A 25,377-nucleotide genomic window follows, 5' to 3' on the forward strand; every position below is an offset into this window, starting at 1 on the left:
CTTAGACATGCTTCTTGACAGTTTAAATGAGACATGCTTGCTCCTACTGTATGCTGGCTGCTGAAAGCACATTCTAAGCAAAGGGAGCAGTGTTCAAATGTTCATACATGTTTGGGGAGAGGAAAATACACTGCTTAGCATAAATGTATGTCTGAGACTATTTTGCTGAGTGGGCAGCTTTCTTACGATGATCCGTAGTGGTAGCAATGAAAATAAGTAATTTGAATTGACTCAAATGTCTTTTGCCATTTTACTGTGAATTCTGGAGGAAGATGTAATGTCATATGCTAAATAAGATTTAAGTCTGCTTTCTGAAAGAGAAAACAATAAAGTGTAAAAGCTCCTTGAGATCATGAGATAGACATTTCTGTGGGATGAGTGATAAACTAAGATGCAGAAAGGCGGATGGCATTAGTACAGAAGAGAGAAAGCTGTGGCTTATGAGGGGTGAAAGACTTGTGCTGCAGGTTGTAGGTCATACTTCATAACATAAGGTTTCTGTCCATCAGTGATTTTTGTAAGGCAATCATTAGTATTTATTTCCATCTGTATTTTGTTTTTTTTCCCTATTTGGTAGCTTGCCTATAAAATTTCTTTCCCAAACAGCTGAACTTCACTTGCAGGCTGACAGGGCACAAAAAAACACCTTCAAAGGAAAGCACATTAAAAAGCTTAGAAATCACCAGAAAGCGTTAACGGCTCTGTTGGCTGTTACACAATGGGATGCAGGAATTGCAATAATGTTCTTATTCCATCTGGTGCTTGCAAACTTGCTGTTTTCGGAGACATTCATTGCTGTAGCAAACTGTTCACTTATTGATTCATGTGTAGCTGCCCGTTATTCTTTGGAAAAGACTTGGGTTGAAATCAGCTCAGTTCTTTGTTACAGAAGTGCTCAATGTCAAACATATTACAAGAAGATGTCAGTCCAAATGCAAATGTCTTCAAATTTCAAAGCATCTCCGCATGTTGTATGTATTTGGAATGTACTGTGAAGGTGTAGTCCCAGGAGTGAGGATCTTGACTGACAATACTCAAAGGAAAATCATTCAGTATCTGTGCCAAAATGTCTGTCTTCACTGAAATTTCAATTTCCGTTTTAAATTTCCTGGCTTATGTTAGCTGACATCCCAGCCTTAAATTTCCTTCTTTTCTTAGAATCTCTGTGGTTATTTTCTTTGTTACATCTGGACTGGTTAATTTTCAGGATTTTAAGATAGCTACTGACTGGAAGGTGTCACTCAGAGAGAAGGATGGTTTTGTGGACCAAAGGATAGGGAAGAGCTGGAACCAGCATTTTCCACTCCCAATAGCGAAAAAAAGGGACACCTTTTTTTCTGGAATGTGACTTTTCATTTACTTACATTGGTTATCAGTTGGGACAATATTGGGGTTTCCAGTTTAGTCACTTTGCTGCAGACAAGGACCATCATAGATCCTCAAGAGGATTATTTGGAGGAAACTGTGGCCTCAGCCTGCTAGCATGACTAGTATTTACAGCTTTCATTGGAAGAGCTTCAGAGTTCTGCTAGGAGAAAAGTGTTTAAGACAGACAGGACACTTGCTTCTTGCTGGGCCATGAGGTTAAGGAGCTGAATCATAATATCTGAGCACAAGCCTATTAAAAATGTGCAACTCGTGGTCTACCCTGAGGATCTGAAATGTGTTCATATGGCAAGAGTCTTTGACAATGTGTTCATAGGAAGATTTACTGGATTAGCCATCAACTATCTTCTGTTATCCCAGAATATAGACAATTATCTTCAGTCCTGCACTAGTAAGTGTGTAAATGAACTTGAAATACTTTCAGGAAAACTATTAATAGGAGTTCCTAGTGTTCTGCTCATTTTAGTTAAATGTCATAATAATAAACATATAAATCATGTCTTGCTTTAAGAATGTGTGAGCAGCAATGGGTCAATGGAAGACTACACTGGAAACACTCATTTTGGCACATGGAAACTTTAAGAGCTTTACTGTGTAACAGTCTTTTTTCCTTTTTTGGAAGGATTTGGTATTCTCTACATTGATGTAACCATGATAGGTGCCAATGACATTTGTCATTATGTGTGGAATTCCTACATGCTACATGTGCAGTGACTGAAATACTTACTGCTGGTTACTGGACTGGAGAGCCCTTGTGAAGAAGGAGCAGTTTGTAGCAATTAGCAGATCACTAATCTTCATCTACTGTTCATGTAGTGTTTGTTTCCCTCCTGTTTTACAGGAAGGAAAAGTGTCAGTTAAGCAAAACCTTTTTGGTCTTAGAGCTATGAGAGAAGTTTGAACAAATAATCTGTAACTGATGATAGTACAGCCCAAAAAAATTTGGGAAGGTATAAACGACGTACAGATGTATAGCACTGGAATCTATGAAGTGAATGTGCTTATAAAGGTTTCTTTCCTACACAGTTTTAAATGTCCATATCCTGCCCATTTTCTACAATTCATTATTACAATAGAATGGTAACATGCATGTTCCTGTTTCGAACAGTGGGCTGCTGTGTTATAAGTTTTCAAAATAAATAAAGGTGAAACTTTGTGTGAAGTGTGCTATCAAGGACATTTAGGATGAAAGCATAGCTCCTATAGGCAGTAATAGGGGAAATCCAGTGGGTTTGAGTGCCTGTTTTTTGACTGATTTCCTTTGGAAGCAATCTTGAGAGGTCATAGAGTCAGTCCATCATTCAACCACAATCTGCATTTGAAGTTGTTTGCCAAGGTCAGTTACATGTGGCAGAGGTTATTCACACTCTGAAGATGCTAAGTTCCTAACAAGCTTTGCAGTGGTAGTCAGTGAGATGGAGAAGAAAGATGTGAGTAATAACTCAGTTGATTTCCACCAGGGATAAAGAAGAGGGGAAGGAGAGAGAGAAGCCGTTGTGAGATCCTGAGGTTTATTTAGCCTGTGTCAACATTAGTGGTTCAGAACAATTAGTGGTTCAGAACAATTGTATAGTTTTGGAGTGAAGTCCCCAACTATTCCTGTTTACCATGAGCTGTTGATTTGGTGCATGTGAACTAGATTACTTTTGGATTAAACAAAACTAGGAGATCTGTATGAGGTATGTTCTGCATGGGCTTTAACTTGCGATGAAGGTATAAAGGTGCAAACCCATGACTGATTTTTTTTGTAGAGCTTTGAATCACATGCAGTTGGTCTTCCAGTTAAAGAATCAGTCAAAGCCAAATGTGCAGTATGATCTTACAGCTTCATACACTGCAGGTTTTGGGGTCTCTGCACTATTGATCTATTCCTGTAGTGCTGTGTTACTTACTAGTAGGTAGCTTGGTATGCTAGGTTGTGTAGCTCTAAGTGCCTTAGAATACCAGCTCTTGTGCCTAGTAAAGCAGTCCTCCTAAAATAAGGACTTGAGTGCCTGTGTAATTGGTGGAGAGCAGTATGTTTTTGAGTATCTTGTTTGCTTGGCTTCAGGCAGCAATATTGCTTTAACTTCAAAGATGTAGTTTTTGTGTTAGCTGTAACTGTACAAAATGGAATTGTTAAGCATTGGAAAGATGGGAATGTAAAAGGTCTGCTATATCAAGACTTAGCAGGTTCTAATACTTTCTTTTGGATTGTATTAGAAAAGCTGCTTTGATCAGACTTCCTGTGATGTGTGTTTCTCTCTGTCCATGTATGTACCCAGAAATTCCATCAGTGGGATAGTGTTAACCACATTTGAGCAAGGTAGAGGTTTTTAAAGATAATTAAGCTCCTGTAAGTTTTATGGAATCAAATAGCTAAGTGGAGGACAGAGACCATAAAAGTTCTTTGCCTGAGGGAAAACTTGCAGCATGTGCTGGTACCTTACTATATTCCAGAGGATCCACATGAGGAAGACCTTATTAATGGTCCAGCTGAAGGAAAAGCTCTCTCCTTCCTTGAACCTAAAACTCTGTTAAGCACGACATGCAAATCTGAAGGAAAGAAAAATCAGTCAGACAAAACATTTCAAAATAATTCAAGGTAATTCTGAGTGTACAATATTTAACAAGCAGCTTGATGATCAATTTCAAAACATTTCATCATGTGGATCTGATGTGATATGAAAAAACAAACCTGAGTTGATTAAAGAGCTATGCTTACATAAATAAAAGATTGGTTTTTTCCCTATTGAATTTCCACCCCCCACCCCCCCAACCTTTCCTCAAGTACCCATGCTTTTGGGAATACAGGCAGTACATTTGACTGGCTGTAAGTAAAGTGTCCTTATGGGCAGCCTTGTAGCCCTGTCAGAATATATTGGATATTAAAACATTGCATTCTTTGGTGAAGCTCAGCATACCTTTAGATGACAGTGTCTACCCCTGTGAATGGAAGATTTGAATGTTTGTGAATAGTAAAATTGTGATGAACCCTTCTGGTAGCATAGTCATACATGATACAGATATTCAGAACTTGCTAAGTGTGTGTCCTAAATTTCTGGACATAGAATCACAGAAAACATCCAGTTGGAAGAGGCCTCAGGGATCGTCCAGTCCAAATCTCAATCCAGGACTGAAGGCTCAGCACTAAACCATGTCCCTATGTGCCAGGTCCACACACTCCCTGAGCTCTGGGCAGACCATTCCAATGTCTGATAACCCTCTCTGTGAAGAAATATTTCCTAGCATCCACCCTGAACCTCCCCTGGTGCAGCTTGAAACCATTTCCTCTAGTTTTGTCACTTGACACCAAGGAGAAGAGGCTTACCCCTCCTTGCGTCAATCTCCTTTCAGGTAGTTGTAGAGAGCCCTCAGCCTCTTCTCCAGACCGAACAACCCCAGCTCCCTCAGGTGCTCCTCAAAGGCCATGTGCTCCAGGCCCTTCACCAGCCATGTTGGCCTTCTCTGAAGGCCAGAACCTCGATGCTCTTCCTGTTGTGAGAGGCCCAGAACTGAACACAATACTTGACATGTGGCCTCACCAGCTTTGAGCACAGAGGGATGATCACCTCTCCGTTCCTTCTGGCTGTTTTGTTTCTAATACAACCCACGATGCCATGGGCATTCTTGGCCACCTGAGCACGCTGCTGACTCATATCTAATCAGCTGTCAACCAGAACCCCAGGTCTCTCTCCCAGATTGCAGCTTTCCAAGCACACATCTCCAAATCTGTAGCTTACCATGCAGTTGCTGTGACACAGGTGCAGGTCCTGGCACTTGGCCTTGTTGAACTTCATACAATTAGCCTTGGCCCATTGGTATAACCTGTCTAGGTGCCACTGCAGAGCCTCCCTAGCCTCTAGCAGATCAACACAGCCACCCAGCTTGGTGTCATCTGCAAATTTACTGAGAGTGCACACAATCCCCTTATCCTGATAATTGACAGTTTGTTCCTGTGCCTTAATGTTTTCCCTCTTGAGGAATGTTGAGCCTTCCTGGACTCCCTTGTCCCTCAGGACTGCCTCTCAAGGAATACCGACAACCAGACTCCTAAAGCACATCATCAACATCCTCATCCTGGTTGGGTGGTCTACAGCAGAGCCCTGCCATGACATCTGCCTTGTTGGCCTTTCCCTTGATTATTACCCACAAGCACTGAAGTCTATCATCACTGTGATTAGAATAGAATAGAATTAACCAGGTTGCAAAAGACCTTTGAGATCATCGAGTCCACCCTATCATCCAGCACTATCTAACCAACTAACCCGAACCCTAACCCTAACCCAAACACCCCATCCAGTCTCTTCTTAAACACCTCCAGTGATGGTGACTCCACCACCTCCCTGAGCAGCCCATTCCAATGGGCAGTCACTCTCTCTGTGTAGAACTTCCTCCTAACATCCAGCCTAGACCTCCCCTAGCACAGCTTGAGACTGTGTCCTCTTGTTCTGGTGCTGGTTGCCTGGGAGAAGAGACCACCCCCACCTGGCTACAACCTCCTTTCAGGTAGTTGCAGAGAGCAATAAGGTCTCCCCTGAGCCTCCTCTTCTCCAGGCTAAGCAACCCCAGCTCCCTCAGCCTCTCCTCATAGGGCTTGTGCTCCCTCCTCAGTTTTGTTGTCCTTCTCTGGACACCTTCTGGCAACTCCACGACTTTCCTAAACTGAGAGGCCCAGAACTGGACACAGGACTCAAGGTGTGTCATGCTCAAGACAGTCAAGGCTGTCCCTGACATACAGGGCCACCCCACTGTCTCTCCTGGGCTTATCCTTTCTGAAGAGTCTACATCACACCATGTTTCTGTCAGGGCAGTAATATCATAGTTTCCCTGCTGCAGGATAGCTTCCATCTCTTCTTGCTTCTTCTCCATGCTCTGTGCATTGGCATAGATGCACTTCAGCTGGGTACCTTCTGGCGATGTAGGGATCTGTTCCCTGCTTGGTCAGTCCCAGGCACTAATGTGAGTACTAGCTCATCAATGGCCCTTGCAACCTCCTTATCTTGTGGTCCATTATCCCTTACCTCACCTGAATACATGATCCTATCCAAAACTGCTCTGTGTGTGTGGTACTAAAGTAAATCCATAATCTATACAGCAAGGCCATTGACTCCATCAAATTTTATTGCCCAGTTCTTCATGTATGTAAAAATTCCTAGCACTTGTGGAAAATGTTGGACTTACTCCACAGACACTACGCAGTGCTAGGAATCTGTCATGTTTACAGTAGACATCAGGCCATCTTTGAAAGCAAGATGTGGTGGAAAAACTATTTTTAAATTCAATGTGAGGAATACTTAACCTGTTGTTTTGTGATTTGGAAGATTATTTTTTTTTCTGTTTAGTTTCTTGGTTTTCTAACTGTAGTATTCATGGGCATTGCTTGCTCTAGCAGATCTCATCACAGAATCACAGAATCACCAAGGTTGGAAGAGACCTCAAAGATCATCAAGTCCAACGTGTCACCACAGACTCTGTGACTAAACCATGGCACCGAGTGCCACATCCAGTCCCCTCTTGAACACCTATTATCCAACCCACCTAATCAGCTAAACCATGAAACCAAGCACCCTATCAAGTCTCCTCCTGAACACCTCCCTGGGCAGCCCATTCCAATGACAAATTACTCTCTCAGTGAAGAACTTTCTCCTCGCCTTGAGCCTAAATTTCCCCTGGCACAGCTTGAGACTGTGTCTTCTTGTTCTGGTGCTGGTTGCTTGAGAGAAGAGGCCAACTCCCTCCTGGCTACAACCACCCTCCAGGTAGTTGTAGACAGCAATGGCAAGTATATAGTAAAATTGTATCCTGCTTTTTGGAAGTTAATGTAAGGACTTATTGCATTGTAAACTGTATCTGATTCTGCTGTACAGGAAGTGGTCTTAGTAGCCAGACATGTGAAACTCTGTAACGTCTAGATTTTTAATTCAGAGTGAATCTTACTTATTGATGAAGTAATGGTGTTTCTAAACCATGTTTTCAAACACTGGATCTAGTCTGAACTTCTTGGGCACCCAGAATAATCTGGCCATCAGTAATCTAGAGAAGCTGTTTTTTTGACACTGCTAATCAGATTTCTTGTAAAAGACTGACTTTACTACTCCATGTAGTTCTCCAGACATTTCACCTTTTCTACTAACATTACTTACTTCCTTTTTGCACATAAAGAGTGTTCTGCTGCCACAGTGGAGTCTCATTACAGAGTTTTATTTCCCATCCATCGCTAGAAATACCTTTTTAAATAGCTAGACATTAAGGTCTTTTATTTTTTTTTAAAGTCTTCTTTTCTGAAAACTACCCAGATAACATCGTGACAGAAATACTAATAAAAAGGAAGAAACAGGAAAATAACATGAGTGGGGTTCTTACTGATGTCTTTTCGTTAAACTACTTCATTATCTGCAACTGAAATCCCTGTTGTAATCTGATACACTTATTTTTTCTGAAAGGTGTCCTGAGAGTATTTTATTTAGCTGGTACTTCCAGACTTTGTCCATTAGTATTTTAAACTACATCTGAGGGTTCTCTTCTACCCATTGTTTCTCAAAGGCAGCTCTTTATCACAGATCTATGTGTAAACACCAGTTTTAGAAGTCTGCTGTACTGGCCGCTGGTTACCTTGAAGGTGTTCCAATGAATAGTATCTCTTTTTATCTCAGGTCCAGAAATCGTACTGCCACAAGTTGCTCCTTTGGAAGTGTGAAATCCTTCATAAAGGACAGCAGTCTTCAAAGATGTAAATAATGTGTAATTAAAAAGCATAATCAATTTTCTTTAGTGATTGAAGGACATTTAATAACCATGCATGAGTAATTCAGCAAACAGCTTAAGCAAATCAAATCGAAATCAAGTGCCTCAAATTTTATTAAATAATTATTAGCAACTGAACAGTTAACACTTTGATCTGAAGTTACTGGTGATGTGAAGCCATACAAAGAGGGAATGGATGGCAAGCATTAAGAGCACTCTTAAAAAGTGTAAAAAGGGGCAGGGTAGTGAGCTGATAAAATTCTTTGGTAGGGAAGGGGAGGAGCCAATTCTGGTCAATTGGAAACTGTCTTTAGGGCACTTCAGAATGCTAGAGGTTAGATTAAATGTAGTTTCATTTTCAGTGCTGGGATTGTAGGATTTTCCTGAAATATTGATCACTCTCTTGAATTTTCCCCTACAAGTGCCAAAGAACAGGTATTAAACAGTATCTCTGACTGTAGAGTAGATACATCTGTATTCAGCTGGTTCTGAAATAAAATTGTTTTTCCTAACAACTTAATCTTTTGAGTTTCTAGCATTTTACTAAGTTCTATGAATTGTGCTTAGTAATCCAATAGAGAAAGCTGCTAAGCATTAGGAGAACCCTTACAATTGGATTCTCCAACTATGCTCACCTAGCTTGCAGTTACATATTGTATGTTGAAAGCATCAGATAAGAGATAAAAAAAGCATTTTTCAGGTATTTCAAACCTACGTTGTAAGCTGTTTTTTTCAGGGACCTTGTATTTATTCTCTTTTTGAAGGAGTTATTAAGTGCTTCTTTCTGGAGGCAAGAGTAGCTGTTATTCATACATTGCTTTGTTAGACACGATTAGCCTCACAGAGTAGAATGTTATGTTAACCCAAGCAAAATACCATACTAATATGGCTACATTCTTTGTGGTACCTGAGCCATCATCTCTAGAAGTTGTGAACACGCCTTTGCTGAAACAGATTCATTCTCATAAGGTCAGGAAACCAAACAATATAATGAAAAGGCTTCATACACTGAGTAGTTTCCATCTGCCCATACCTTCCATATTTGTGTTCAATGGTGTGCTATTTCCTGAATGAAATCTGTTATTCCCTGCAAAACAAAATAAACAGGAGTACATGTAATCTTTTCTCCTTATTTACCATCTTCCCTTTTGCTGCACTTTATAATGTTTTTCTTGAATATTTTTAGCAATGGTAGATAAATAGCTATCATATCTATAGTATTTGGAAGAATATAGAAAGCTTCTTCAACATACCTCTCTCTCAAAAAAAAAGGTTAGGAAAAGTACTTATTGTGCAACTGGAGGATTTATAAACTTTTAGATTAAAAGAACAGTTGAAACAAGAATAGAATAGAATAGCATAGCAATTAGAATAGAATAGAATTAACCAGGTTGGAAAAGACCTTCGAGATCATCTAGTCCAACCCATCATCCAACACTATCTAATCAACTAAACCATGGCACCAAGCACCCTATCAAGTTTCTTTCTAAACACCTCCAGTGATGGTGACTCCACCACCTCCCTGGGGCAGCCATTCCAATGGCCAATGTTTACCTTGTCAACAATAGCAGTTGAGAGCAACACTACCTGAACTGTTTTCCCTTCTGCTGTACTGCGAGTGGTTTGTTGATACCTGTGACACTATTAAATTGTTATTCTGGTATTATTTCTAAACATTGTGAGAGTCTTCTGTGTGTAACAGCTGATGTTTTTTGTTTTTTTTTCCAGCAGTTGGGTTTCTTTATGAGCAAAATCTGAAACTCCTTCAGAGTTGGTTTTCTTCTGTAATTCTTATTACTGAATATCTGGCCTTAAAAAAAAAAAAAAAACTTGAATGGATGTATTGTGAATCGATGCTGTTTAAGGTAAACAGATGGACAATGTGAGCATTTAATTATTTTTTTTTTTAGTTTGAAAGAACAAATTTTTATTTCCTAAAGACATTTAATGAATTTGGCTGAAGCTTGCTTTGACTCCCTTTCAGGCGAAAGTGCAGAATAGTCTGAAACCTCCCCATTGTAGCAAGATCATCAGGAAAATAAAGCAACCTTAAGGAATGGAGCAAAGGTATAGCTTAGATGTTTTAGATATAAAATAAGAATTTCTAAAAGGGGAGCCTGCATTATATCTTGAAAATAGGTCTGAAAAGATACTAAGACAAATGTCAAGAGGTTCTTTAACCCTGCATATAGAAAGAATAAAGGAAAAGAAGCAAGCCCAGGGAAAAGATTGTAGGCAAGATGGTATTTTACTTTCTCCACTGGGTAAATGGAAATAAATTCCCATTTTCAGTAAAGACAATTTCAGAAATGGCTAATGAGAATGGGGATGTATGTAGACAAAAATTACTTTGTTCAAAGGGGAAGGAAAATTAGGAGATCATGAAGTAGAAGGTAAGAGAAACATTTTGCCCTAGAATTCCTGGCAGATACCTGTCTTATGGGATGATAGTTTTGGAATGAAAGAAAGAAAAGAAAATGGTTTATTTTTTAAAAAGGCAAAAAGCTCCAGATTTATTAGCCTAAATGTGAATAAGTTCTTGAAGAAGAAGTGAGGTTAAAAATAGAAATAAGATGGAATGCAAGATGGGGTTATAGAAGATAGTGGGTATGTTGATCTGTTACGTGTATATGACAAAAAAATTAAGCTGAGTGATACTACCACAAAAATTTGCCCTTGGACAAATTTTGTATTTTAACTACTAATTGCACAGGAAGTAGGAGAGGGGTAATTAAATTTGCTGATGGCAAAATATCTGGAGGCATTGTCAATACAGCAGAAGATAAGAAATTCCTGTGGAGAGAACCTTGAGCAATGGAGTAATAGAAACAGGATGAAATTCAGTGGTGCAAAATATAAGGTCATGTAATTGGGGAGTAAGGATAAGATAATTCTGTTTCAGAAGCTTGTGGCTCATTAGTTGGAAATGACTGAGGAGGAGAAATAAATGGGTGGTTTAGTTGATTGTAGGATTACTGTGAACTGCTAATGGGCATGAATGAAATAAAGACAGTTTTAGGTTCTGTGCGGGTGTTACTCTCATCTGAAATTGGTATTATACAACAAGGACGTTGAGGACTCATCTGTCGTTGTGGTATGTTTAATTTCAGTTACTCCCACTCAGAAGAAAGGGAATTAAAATAAATAGTAGAATTGTTATGGTGATTGGGAATATCATATTGGGAAAAGCTTCCCTTAAGAGAGGAGACCAGAAGAATTCCTCTCACTTAGCACAGGAAGAAAACAAAGCCTGAAATGAAATATGGTTTTTCTCTGTTAATATATTAGAGAAGAAAGGTTTGAAATGCTAGAATGAAAAAGCTATTTAAAATAAACTGAAATGTTGGCACTGGAATTAAAAGTTATAAACTGAACTTGGATAAACTTGCACTAGAAGGAGAAAAGTGACTTGCTGAAATGGCTTTACAAAAGAAGAGTATCCTGCAGCCAGTAACTTTTCAGATAAAAATATATAAATTTAGTGGAAGTCATTATAGAATGTTTGGTACCGGTGATAATGAGATACTGAACTTATTGACCCAGAAGATTCCTTTGCACTCCCATTTCTTACATTATTGCACCTTTCGTATTATCCATGACAATGGTGAAAGACAGGTAAAGTTAATGCCTTTGTCAAGATATACATATGTATGGGTATGTATGTATCAGTTTTTGCAAGGCTACATTGGAGGGTCAGGAAATTAGACCAGAGATTGCACAAGAATGTATACTTTCCCTTGTAAAACAGGACCCTAATTGTTAACATTTTCTGTATGAGAGAGATTTTCTCTTTTGCCCCAGATAGGAAAGTATTAAAAGCCTGGGATCTGATTTTGAGTAAATGCAGTTCTCAAAATCTCTCAGATTTTATCCTTTAAAAAAAAAAATTTCTCTTTTCATGTAAAGTTTAGATAGGAATTTCTGCTTCTTTTATGTCCTTCACTAAACAAATAGAGACATACTTTACAGAGGGAAGAAAACAGAGGAACTTTATCAAGAATTAGACTAACAGTTCACATTTTCTGCTTATTGTTTGGAGTCTTGCTTAATTTCTGAGACTTTAGCATACCATTGGGAATGCCTGTCTCAGGATAAGCTTTCAAAAGAAAATGAGGAAATAAATCGGTTTAGTTAGAAAAAGTGAGCTGAGAATTTGGGAGTGAGAGTTCGGAGTGATCAATCCTTCATATCTTTGAGGGCAGGAGTACTTGCTATGACTAGACTGTGGAAAGGAACACCGTGCCCTTTCCCACCCCTTCCCCTCTCTCCACACCCCCACTCCCCCCCCCCCCCCCCCCCCCCCTTTTTTTCCCCCCCCCCTTCCCCCTGGCTCTGGAAATGTGCATTACAGCCATTTATAGCACATCAATCTAAAAACTGCATTCTTATCCAATAGAACAACCAGGAGATGATTCTTAGCCCAGGAGCAGGGAGGACAAGAGAGAGGTCCTATCCTCAACACAAAGCAGAGAAAGACAGCAGAGATCACAGTTCTGTGCAGCCTCAGAAGGTGAAAACTTGGTTCCTGCTCTTCCAACATAGCTTTAGAGCTGAGCTCTGATGGACTAGACAGGGAGAATGCTGCAATGTTGTTTCACCTTTCTAGTGGAGCTTTATCTTGAACCAGAGAAATGAACCAGAAATTAGTATTTAAAAATACTGATTTCAGTGATACACATTTTTAGATTATCCGTAGCTTAGGATTTTAGCTTTTTCTTGGGAATCTTCTCCTTTCCAGCTTTGTTATCAAGAACATAAACTTCTGGATATTTGTTTCTGTTTGTAACTCATCTAGTGTTAGAAATTAACGGAACTGACAGTCTTGTCCAGAGAAAGTGTATCTTAGAAAAGAAGCACTTAAAGCTGCCAAGCAGCAGGGACTTCCAACCTGAGGGAAGGCTGGGATTTTTCTGGAGTTGTGCATGAGTCCTGCCAACTGGAGGAGTCCATATGCACCTGTTATCAGCTACTGGCTCTTCGGAAAATGTCCTGGCAGGCAAGGTACAGGTGGTGTAAAGCAGAGCCCTGGGCAATCCCCCAGATTGTTACATGCTTCTGCACACTTCCAGCTTCAGAAAAGCACTTTTTACCCAATCTTTGCAAATAACTGGTATTCAGGACCCATGCTATGAGCTGAAGCATATGTGCTATTAAATGGTCCATATTACTTACCTTCTAGTGGCTGGAAGTGCAGTCATTTGGAAAAAGAACAAATGTTTTTGAAAGTGCCATTTTACATATCTGTGCTGAAAGCTTGCTGTGGTGAAATAGATGAGTTTTGAATATTAACGTTGTTCTTAACTTCCCTTGCCCTTGTTCTCAACCCCACACATCTTCATGAACCTGGTTCAAGCTTATTATGTCATTTTAATGTTAGAACAATGAGCCAATACATAGTGAAGAGTTGGAGGTGAATACTTTTTTTGATGATAAAATGAAGACTCTGTGGAAGTCATTTACAAACACAGTGAGTTTTCATTGCCTTTTCCTAAACCAGAAGACCATTCTACTTGCCCCCCACCCTGAAATGTTATTTTCACTTCTGTTTCAGTTTTTCATACCAAACTGCTCAGCAGCATTTATCTGCATTTTGAGTGAAATTTCAGTTGCTCTGGGTTTGTGTGGGCACTGATTTCGTGGACTGTATTGGTGTTCTTCCCATAATGTGCCTTAAAGCCTCAGGAAGTACGCCAGGAGAGTAAGTTGTTGCATATACAATGTTTATATGCATTCCATATAGGTTTATGGAAGCCTGTCCTTTGCTCAGATGTTCCTGTTAAAGCACACCCATGCAGCTGTAAGTGAGGAAGATGATAGACCACCTGTATAGGCAGTGTCTTACTGCAAAAAAACTACCCTGCTAACCTTGGTTATAGAATTACAGTTTTATATGAGAAATCTAATACTAATGTGCTCTTCTTAGGTTAATTTTGTTTGAGTGACTCACACAATTCCCAATTGTGATTGGCAATCAATAGCAATAATATGAACACTAAGTCATGTTTCTTCATCAAAATGACAAACTTCAGAGCAGACAGTATAATTGTTTGCTTTTCTGTGTGATAGACACATGATTGCTTTGGTTTTTGCTAAGAATAAGTTCATGGGGGCTGAAGAAATTGATGTGTAAAGTACCAGAGACAAAGCCCTATGTAAGAATAGGGAAGTGTAAATATAAAGCAAAAAGGCCATTTAAAAAGTCAGGCTAAACATTTGCAGGGTAGCTAATGGCAGGTATTTTATAAATACCCTTTAGAAATTTGAAACAGTGTCGAGCTTCTACAGAGCATCTCAAAGAGCTTAACAGGAGACGAGAGCAATGTTGGTACACACATACTATACACATAATATCTGGGCGTAGTTCTAGTATCACAGCTAAAAAACCTGATGCAACAGTGCTATATAAATGAAGCTCAGAAAAAAAATATGGGCATTTAAGTTATCATAGTATCAGTCAGGGTTGGAAGGGACCACAAGGATCATCTCGTTCCAACCCCCCTGCCATGGGCAGGGACACCTCACACTAGATCAGGCTGGCCAGAGCATCATCCAGCCTGCTCTTAAACACCTCCAGGGCTGGGGCCTCAACCACCTCCCTGGACAACCCATTCCAGGGCTTCACCACTCTCGTGGTGAAGAACTTCCTCCTCATGTCCAGCCTGAATCTCCCCACCTCCAGCTTCATTCCATTCCCCCTAGTCCTATCACTACCTGATATCTGAGAAGTCCCTCCCCAGCCTTCTTGTAGGCCCCTTCTGATACTGGAAGGCCACAATGAGGTCACCTGGGAGCCTTCTCTTCTCCAGACTGAACAGCTCCATACTTGGCCTTTTACGAAGAGGACCAGTGATTTTAGAGTTTGTGCAAGTAATAGAACTTACACAGCTGCTGTTTCTCAACAGTGCCTAATCCTAAACCTTAAAACCAAAATCAAATCTCTAATTTTTTTTAACTTTCCAGCATGGCATATGTTTTTTCCTGTTTCCTTGAGTCCTCTCTCTCTATAACAAAGAGTTAAATACCACTATTTTCTTTCTCTTTTAGTTAGAAAAGTTATATATTTCAATCTAGCATCTGGGTGGTTCTTTTTTGGGTTTTTTTGGTGCTTTACAAATGGTATGTAGGTTTTGGCTCAGTTAATGTGCATTGCTTAATAGCTGCAGTATCAACAGTTCCTTCAATACCTGTGTGATTAAGAGATAAGCCAGAAAAAGCTGGTTGTTTTGAAAGCACCTGATGGCAAAATGATGAGGGCTACTGACATCCTTTTAAAAGTTAGATTTTCAAGACAGTCAGAGAAGGGCAAGGAGACTTCAATTGGTTTCAAGATGGAGAATCTGTGGTGTACTGTTGCTTTGCAAGACTGATGCTAGGCTTGATGTTGTGTCCTGTTCCTTGTTCATGATCATCTAACTCACATTTCAGTTACTGTGTGGACAGAGTTTTATCTGACATTGGTACATTTTGGGACAGTGGGAGCTTGGTCAAGGCTGGCATGTGATCTGCCAGGCTAACATGATTCAAATATTCTGCATTTATTTGTACGATTTTCCCTTTTTATTCCAAATTGAATTCTGTAAAACAGTGTCATGTAGCAAGAAGGTTGCTCATGTTCCACTACCATGAACCACAGCAAAATGAAATAAAGTAAATACATGATAGCTGGCAGTCTGTTGTGGAAAGCTGATACCAGGCCTGTTTTACACATGTATCAACCATAGTTTTGAGGAAGTACTGTACATTTATAAAATCCATGTGGTGTTGCTTTTTAAAAAAATGGGTTTTATTTGTTTTTAAATTCCACCCCCCCAATTTTCATCTTTATTCCAAAGATTATGTTAACAATTGAGATTTTGTGTTGCTGCTTCATGTAAAAGAAATATTCTATACCATGAGAAAAATTGTATAACTGAAGAGCTAAGAGGAATGCTGACAGAGGAAACGTGGGAAGAGAATTTATAATCAGAATATTTTAAACTGTGTTTTAAGTATGCTTTCAGCACCTACTTCTCTGATTAATCCTTATTTGAATAGAAGGCAAATTTGTGAGAGGGCTAACGGTCTCAGTGTTTAAATTATACTTCTAAGTTAAAGATACACATCTACCATCTACTGCTAGTTCTCTGATCAAGTTCTGCGCCTGGATTTACACAGAAAATTGCTAGCATATTTCTACAGGCACAGACATTTGTTTTTTCTTGGTTATACCTAGTAATAACCTTGCACTTGCTGAAGACATTCACAAATCTTGATGTTACCAGGTTGAAGTATTGTTGTGTTTTGTTCTTCAAGGTTTCTTTGTTTCTTCAGCTAAAATATAATTTTATTTTTGCTAGTGTAGGGGCATCCATTCAGCGTTCGTGTTTTCCAGCAGTTCACAGAGCAATTTGGCAGTGTTTTTGTAACTTAGGCTTTGAGTACAGAGAGTTATTATTCTTCTCTAAGTTACTGTTTAGATTGTTTCAAAGCATGATTTTGTCAGTGGCTAAAGCTGTGCGAGTCCCAGGGTGTAGTAAAAGGTCCTCTGAGACACGTTTATGTTAGCACTGTCCTGTGATTAGGTGACATTGACCACTGGTGAACTATTTATCATGGTTTGTACCGATTTTAATTTTAAAGTTAAATAAGCATGAAACAACTTTCCAAATGTTGATATTTTACTGCTTGAGTGTTTACAGCTTGATAATATTTGGTCTTCATTTTGGAATGTTAGGTTTTGAAAGCAAAACTATTTAATATGTTTTGCGTATTTTACTGCCATGCCTTGTTTCAGAGGTTGCTAATGTTCATGAACAGTTTGCCTGCTGAAACTTCAGAACTGGGTGTGAAGTTGTTTTGCTAAAATAGAGAGTTGTAAGGTAGCTAATAATTGGTTTGAGTGTTTGGAAATACACAGCATTTTGGCACTAGGAATCAGAATAATTAAATTATACTCTCAGTTCTGTTGTGAATTTACCATGTAAGCTTGATCAAAGCACTTCACATTTCTGTCTCAGTTTTCACAGAGTAACTTGTGTTTATAGGAGGTAGAAGTTAACAAAACAGAATAATTTTGTAAAAGACTAATCTTGATACAGAATACACAGTGAAGTTTATAATGCTACTTTGTGTTGAAAAACCTCCTTGTAATATTCACTAAAACTACTAAGGCAAAAATCTTACCTGAATTAATTCACCATTGCATTGCAATGTTCCTTTACAACTATTCCTTTCTTAAATAGATAGGAATATATAGGAATAGATGTATTTAGAATCTTGCCTTTCCCTGGTATATGCTGTTCCTCCTGGGCTTATTACTGGAAATTTTGCCTAATGTTGTGTGGTGGTGTTTGGGGTGGTTGTTTGTTGGTTTGGTGGGTTGGTTTTGTTTTGTTTGTTTGTTTAAGAGGGAACTGCAGAATAAGCAAACATGGTGCAATGTAAAAAAAATTAAAAATAAATAAATTACAGAAGTTAAGACTATGAGGATGCAAATACCAGGGTTGAGCTGTTACTTGTGTTACAGACGACAAACCTATACTTCAAAGTTAGAACAAGCTGTATTTCACAATAGGCCTGTGTATAACCCATTTTAGTGCAGTGGTCTACATTCTTCTTCCATGTGACACATTAAAACATGCAGGATTAAGCAAAGGGCAAAAGCAGCCCCATTCTTCCCATTTTAGTTGTCATCCAGTTTTAAATTTACACTTTTCCCTGAGTAGAGGAGGGGGTGAAACATTACGTTGCCCAAATGAACCACAGTCTATGATGTGAGGAATTCCTCCTGCATGTTGTGTAGTAATGAGAGCATGTTTATCACTATGGATTCCCCTGCTGCAGGTTGTTTGTTCAGCTCGAGTAGCAACCACGTTTTCTGAGTACTAACACACTGTATTGTAAGTAGTTACGCATTTCTCCAGTGACCCATATCTCTGAGCAATTGGAGGACAATTCAAGATAAAGAAGTGGTATTAGAGGAGGACTAGGGGACTAGCTTAACCCTTTCTACCCTCAAATTCAGTTTGAAGTACAGCTTCTTGTTGGAGGTCTGTTTGTAGCATGAGTGGGAGGAAAATACCATTTGTTTCTTACTGGATGTGTTGAAAGTGATGGAAAAGAGTGGAACTGATTCTTGTAAACGTTTGTACTTGAGGGAAAACCAGAAATACTGTTTCTAATCCAAATGAAATACAGAAATTAAAAAACCCTTTCCTTTAGGAAAGTGTAAGAAACTATTTTGAAATGTCTCAGTAATATGGCAAGTCTGCACTAAGTGTGCTTTACCAGCATGCTTCCAGCGAGGTGCTGCTGGTGTGGGTGTAGGTTAAGAGACACCACGAGTGATTCCTACTCCAGTAGTAGCTAGAACTGTCCTTGGCCCCAAGTAGAACAGAATAGAATTAACCAGGCTGGAAGAGACCTTTGAGATCATTGAGTCCAACCTATCATCCAATACTATCTAATCAACTAAACCATGGTACCAAGTGCACCATCCAGTCTCTTCCTAAACACCTCCAGTGATGGTGACTCCACCACTTCCCTGGGCAGCACATTCCAATGGCCAATCACTATCTCTGTGTAGAACTTCTTCCTAACCGCCAGCCTAAACCTCCCCTGGTGCAGCTTGAGACTGTGTCCTCTTGTTCTGGTGCTGGTTGCCTGGGAGAAGAGACCAGCCCCCGCCTGTCTACAACCTCCCTTCAGGCAGTTGTAGACAGCAGTAAGGTCACCCCTGAGTCTCCTCTTCTCCAGGCTAAGCAACCTCAGCTCCTTCAGCCTCTCCTCATAGTGCTGGTGCTCCAAACCCCTCACCAACTTTGTTGCCCTTCTCTGGACACCTTCCAGCAAGTCAGCATCTTTCCTAAACTGAGGGGCCCAGAACTGGACACAGGACTCAAGGTGTGGCCTAACCAGTGCTGAGTACAGGGGCAGAATGACCTCCCTGCTCCTGCTGGCTGCACTGTTCCTGATGCAGGCCAGGATGCCATTGGCCTTTGGCCGCCTGGGCACACTGCTGGCTCAAGTTCAGCCTACCATCAACCAGTACCCCCAGGTCCCTTTCTGCCTGGCCGCTCTCCAGCCACCTTGAGCCCAGACTGTAGCACTGCATGTGGTTGTTGTGGCCAATGTGTAGAACCCAGCACTTACATGTGTTAAATCTCATGGGACAAATATGGTGGATAAACCCACAGATTTGTCCACATGACTGCACCTCCTGCACCATGTATTTGAGCTTGCTGCTATCTCAAGTCTTCATGTTACTGAACAGATTAGATGTTTTAGGTGATGTATGAGGCAGAGCTGTAGAGGTGGTAGATGCTTTAATTCTAGACCTTGGGGACTGGGCTGTTTTGAAGCTAGACTTTGGGTTTTATTTTAATTCAGATTTATGTATTATCAGCTGTTGTCAGAGGCAAAGAACAAAGCTGATGTAACTGTAGGCTTCTGGGTGGTGAGCTGCAATGTATTTGTTTTGGTTTTACATTCTGTCATGTAAATGCATATTTTTTCTCTTGAAGTGCTTTTTCAGTATATTCAGTATGTTTCTGTAGTAAAAAACCTTGTAAAAGGATCTGAAATGTCCCTGGGATCAATATGAAATAAATGGATTGTCTCTGACTAGTAATATGTAATTACAGTCAGGTTTATGAAAACACAGTTCTGTTTTGCATAGTGCTATGTGAATACTGTGGCAGAGGTGAAGATTTTAGAGAATTTTTAAATGGGAAATTATTTTTTTTTTTACACACTCAGATTTTCTTTGGGAATTTGTTTTTCTGATTAGGCAAATGAAAACTTAAGTAGTTAACCAAGGATCAGTTTAATCCTAGTGACACTGTGATGATGTGGTAGTGCTTTCTAAAAGTTTTAGCTGTGGCTCAACAGTGTGCTGCAACACCCAGCACAGATGGGTTTTTCAGTTGTTTCCCCACCAATGATCTATTGGGGAAGATGTCATCATACTTCTGATGGTACAGTATTTCCTTTGACTGTATGGCCATTAGAGTGGTTAAGTGCCTTTCATTGTCTCAAGGTAGAAGTAAGCTGGCTAGAAACCTGGTTTTATGAGTGAGATTCAGATGAGCATCAGGTTATGCTCAGGGAGAGAGTGACTGCCCATTGGAATAGGCTGCCTGGGGTGGTGGTGGAGTCACCATCACTGGAGGTGTTCAGGAGGAGACTTGATGGAGTGCTTGGTGCCATGGTTTAGTTGATCAGGTGGGCTGGACAATAGGTTGGACGTGATGATCTGAAGGTCTCTTCCAACCTGGTCTATTCTATTCCATTCTATTGTACGCACAGTAGTGGGATGTTCAGACCGAATGTCCAGCTGATTCACTTGAATTGGTTCAGCAGATTTATATGGCACACTTTAATTTGGAAGTACTGACTTTCAGAATATTTTCCATCTCAAACCAGAGAGTTTTTGCTGTGTAAAAAACATTTGTATTTATATTTTATGTTATTGAAGAAAAAGACTAAGATTAGCATGTTGGAATTTCTCATGGTTTGGAAATTCCAGTATTTTGTCAGATCACAGCACTTGGAGTTATTTTCTTTGTGTAAAACATGGTTGAGCAAATGAGATCTTTGAAGTGTGTGGGGAATTCCTGGCTGCATTGGAGAATGAGGTGCATTCATCTTTTGATTTGTGTCAATACTTCTGTGACAAAGAGGTAGAATAGAGCTGAGATCAGCTTGTGGGTAATCTTCATGTGGCAACACTAGTGTTATAAACTCTGTTTCCTGTAACAGTTTCTATCTCCTGCTGTATTGACTGTGCTTCCCAGCTTTGTATCATCAGCAAAATTTGTCTACAGTTTTTGCTTTTGTGCTTGGGTCATTAAAGAGTATTTTAACTAATGTTACTTGCAGACTTGTTGTAGAGGTGCTTAGTCAGTCATCTGTCTCCTGGTCAATACTCCTCCTTTTTAGCATATTCCATTACTATTTCTCCCTTTTTCAGTTTCTTATGTATTAATTTTTTAACATTGTCCCCATCTTCTCTAGTTTAAATAATAATTTCCCATTTGGCACAGTATCAGATGTTTTACTGAATCCAGACAGATTGAATCTCCTGCATTTCCTTGTCCACTAATTTAGTTACCTTATCAGAGGAAGAGATCAGGTTAGTTTGGCATGCGCTTTCTTTGGTAAACCGATGTTATGTTTTATCTCTGTTTCTATACAGCACTGTATGTTCAGTTCTTTCCTTCAGAAATGGCCCTAGCCCCTGTATACACTGAGGTCAGACAACAATTACTCCTTTCTTAAATGTAGATGCTTTTGTTGTTGCTGTTGTTTGGGTATCATCCAGTTACAAAACCCCCCGACCCTTACTGCTGGATTGGTACCTTTGTAAGTCCATTCTCTCAGGCTTTTAGACTGGAATGTGTTCCTTTATCCCTTCTTGGCTCTTCTACCAGTGACCAAGATATGTCCCAGTCATCTGTTGTGGGGTGAATATCTCCTCATCCTCAATTACTATTACATCATGCTCCCATCTTTTCCCATAGCGCTCTGAATCTGCATACTGGGCACTGAGACATAGTCTGAAATTAGGTTTGGAGTTGTTCCTCTATTATTCTTAATTTCAGCTTCAGTATTACTATATTTTTGCACCATTTTTTCCCCCTTTGTTTTTCTTCTTAGTCTTCAATATCTGGCTTTTTTTCTTTTTTGCTGGCCATTCTTCTTTTGTATTCTCTGTAGGGTTTTTCTGCATACTCTTGATATTCTTTCTGAGGTGATTATTCACTCAGTTAAGTTTGCAGCTTTATCCTACATTGAGGTTGTTTCCCCCCCCCCCCAAGTGGTTCAGGGTGTAAATTTTAGGCAATTTTTATATCTCTGATTTATGTAAATCTAAGCCTTTTCCAAACTCCAGTCCATCACATTTTTTTAAATTTGGCTGCTTTAACTCCTTATCTTCCTTAATTTTGCAAATGTTTTTGAAAATCATAGTGTAGGTTTAGAAAGGCTTATCATGGATAGTTTCTCTCAAACAGATGCTCAGTACAGGAGGGTCCAGAAAATACCTGTTGTATGATCATCTGTGTCTTACAGGACAAAATTTGTTTCTCGGTTCATCATAGAAAGTGAAAATCTGTTGTAAAATACCAACAGCCATTCCTTTAATTTGTAAAATTCCTAGCTGATCCTAGGAAGCAGAGCACACTCTGATCTTCTGTCCAAGGCATTAAAATGTCAGTGATCTCTGCCAGTCTGACAGTGGAGAGATTCCCACCAAATTTGCAGTCTTGCAATTCGTTGATTATGAGATTTTGAGCCTAATATCATACATGCCTCTGTCTTAATGTATTTGTTTGTACTTAAATGTAATTGAAATCTTTGAGCCAGGTTTATTATACATAAGCACCTACCCTATAATCATCTTGAAACTTCATTAATCCACATGAAAGTTTTTGTTGTTGTTAATTCAGTGACTTTTTGGTGAAGAAATTAGTCAAATATCACATCTAAGGCAAAGTGAGTCTTGCCAATACTAGAAGCATTGTCTCCAGCAGTTCCTGGCAGTACTAATCGCTCTACACTACTTGAGAGATTTCTATCCAAGTAAAATCCTGTTGGCACTATTTGTACTCTTGTGGATCCTATTTTTGTAGTTCTTCACCTAGGTGATTTTTGACCTAAGCTGAGTAACTTCATCTGCATTACTTTTATCTCTCTGCAGCTTTCACCTATGGGACGTAGGTACTGACAGTGTTTTCTCTTAAAGGGAGAGTATACTGTGCCATCTTGCTCCAAGTCTTGCAGAAGGTATCTGTCAGAAGGTTGGACTGGATGATCTTGAAGGTCTCTTCCAACCTGGTTGATTCTATAATTCTAAGTGCTGCCAGAGTTCTTAAATCAGTGTGCTTCCCTTTGACCTATCCCTGTCTCCTGTATCACTCAAAACCACCCCTTCCACAAAGTGTGAACAGTAGTCCATACTCCCTCTTTTTAGTGATGCTTCTATCACTTTTCCTCTTTTTTTTTTTCTTTTAGGAAAAAAGGGAAATTATTACATTTTACTGTTTCTTCACAATTTTACTCTCTTTTTTGGATCACAGATAAATCTTTCACAACACTTCTCTCCCGATTTCCTGTTTTCAGAACACTTACTGACTATGCTGGATGTAACTGTAAGCATGAGTAACGCATGCTCAAATGATGCCCTTTTGTTGAGAGAGGTCAGTTTTGTGAATGCCTGCCAACAACAAAACATTCCTAAATGCTCCAGAGCTAATGGGTAAGTTGTCTGCTGGTCAATGCTATGATGTTGTACCTCCGGTTTCCTTCTCTTGAAAAGGCAAATCTCAAAGAATCACCAAGTACACTGAAAGTTCCGTGAAACATTCATTTCTTTGAACATCTTCCTCTTCCTGCTATAGCTCTTTGAGTCAATTCTGGAGAAATGAAGAATTAGGGTTTCTTGTGAGTATGAGGGACATGCACTGGAGTTTCTTATGCTTTTGCTCCCTATGGGTCTTGGAAGTCACATGTAGAGTGAGAAGGGTAAAAAGGGTACTGCTGCTGTCTGTCTGTCATGTTTGCTGAATGAGGCAAGGGGTCCTTCAGGGAAAAATTACCATCCACTATGAATTAAATTCCACATAACTACACTTACACTATACATAGGTATTCAGTGTTTGTGAACACATATGAATTATTTAAAAAGCCAGTGTTTGCCCTTTTTCCATCAACTGCATACTGTCTTGTAGAATTCAACATATTAAAGATCATGGTACTTGGAAACTGATTCCTACAGCCACAAATTCTTGATCTGCTCCCCTATTACTTCCAGACTCAGCACTAAGTCAAAAATGCAGAAGTCCTCTTTTACCTGAAACATTACAGAATAGGGACCTCGGCAGTAGTGTTCAAAGTATCATATGGACACCAGGCCTTTCTTCTACAATTATTCCTCCAGGGATTGCAGTTGAGTTGCAGAAACCTATAAACAGAAGTTAAGAAAGAAAACAATTAAATCGTGGCTTTGATTTTTTGTGCAGCAGTACCACTCACAGCCTCTGCCTTATGATTTAGGTTATCGTATGGGAATTAAAAATACATCTTTAATGTAATTCTAGTTGCTTTTGCTTTCCCTACTTCCTTTGTTTTGCACATGACTGAAGTTTAATATTTAGGAAAGTACTCTTGTATTTGATTCTAGAGTGATTCCTTTACATAACCAGAAATAATTTAAGTAGTAAATATCTTGCCATTTCTCTGGGATCCTATTTGGGGTACATGCAGCAGCACGCAGTACAATAAAAGGTTCTTTCAGCAAATGTTTAGGAAAATACTTTCCAAGAGATCTGCACACGATTAGAGTTACTGAGCGCTCTCCTATTCGGCTTCCTGTTTTGGAATTAAATGCCTTTGGGACACTTGGAATATCTCAGTTTTGAAAAGCAAGAGCAATTTAACCAATTAAATACTTCATCGTCTTAGCTATGATTTCAGTTAGTTGTAAATGGAGATGAATACATGAAATAGTCCTGATATACCTTAATTGAATTGAAGGGATAAATTAACTTCAGTAGCCACAGAGTAGCTTTTGAAAGAAAGAACGGCAGAGAAAACGTAACAACAGTCAAAGAGATGTTCTGGTTCTTTCTCTGCACATGTATGCAATTACTAGCTCTTTCCTCACGTCTTGTATCCTGTGGGATACTGGATGAATCACTTTCTGATACTGTCAGGGAAGTTTGGGCTGTGGAGCCTTTTCAGGCTTTGCACCCTCTGAGCACAAAAATCACCTGTGGAGGCTAGTGTGACAGGGTGTCATTCACCAGGGCTGTGTTCTCTGCTTCATCAAGCATTGAGTAACTCATACTAAGTGGAACAGGAGGGGTGTTGCCTTTGGACTTGATGTCTGAAGTGCTCTTCTGAGGTAAAAAAAATGTGCCTTTGAGTTTCCCCACACAGCATGAGGAGCTTTGCAACACAGGTGAATACAGCATTGAGATGGAGGAGGCAAACATACCAGCTCTACTTTCCCTTCTCCAGTTTCTGCTGCTCCCAAAGAATTAAAAAAATGAACATTTGTTTGCAACAATTTGCTAATTGGTTGAAGTATTTAGCATAGCTCGTTTATAAAATGTATGAAGCAAAAGCAGGATTACTTGTCAACAGCTGTGTACAGAAGAATCTCTTTACATCCCTCTGCCTAGTGCTGAGAGAAATTAATTAATTAACATTATGTGGCATTTGTATGAGTGCAAAAGTTCTGTAGGAGCACTGTGCTTGAGTTTGGTCAAGAGCAGCTATGTACAA

General features: G+C 39.5%; 1 protein-coding gene across 1 annotated transcript in view; it reads left to right on the forward strand.

The window, feature by feature from the left end:
* Window positions 1–8,997: 8,997 nt before the first annotated feature.
* Window positions 8,998–25,377, forward strand: part of ATG10 (autophagy related 10) — an 83,412-nt gene continuing 67,032 nt past the window's right edge. Inside the window, exon 1 of the mRNA XM_054177793.1 lies at window positions 8,998–9,081. Coding sequence (XP_054033768.1) covers window positions 8,998–9,081 — 84 coding nt within the window. The remainder of the gene's footprint in view (window positions 9,082–25,377) is intronic.

Source organism: Dryobates pubescens, chromosome Z (assembly GCF_014839835.1).
Source record: "Dryobates pubescens isolate bDryPub1 chromosome Z, bDryPub1.pri, whole genome shotgun sequence".
Taxonomy (NCBI): Eukaryota; Metazoa; Chordata; class Aves; order Piciformes; family Picidae; genus Dryobates; species Dryobates pubescens.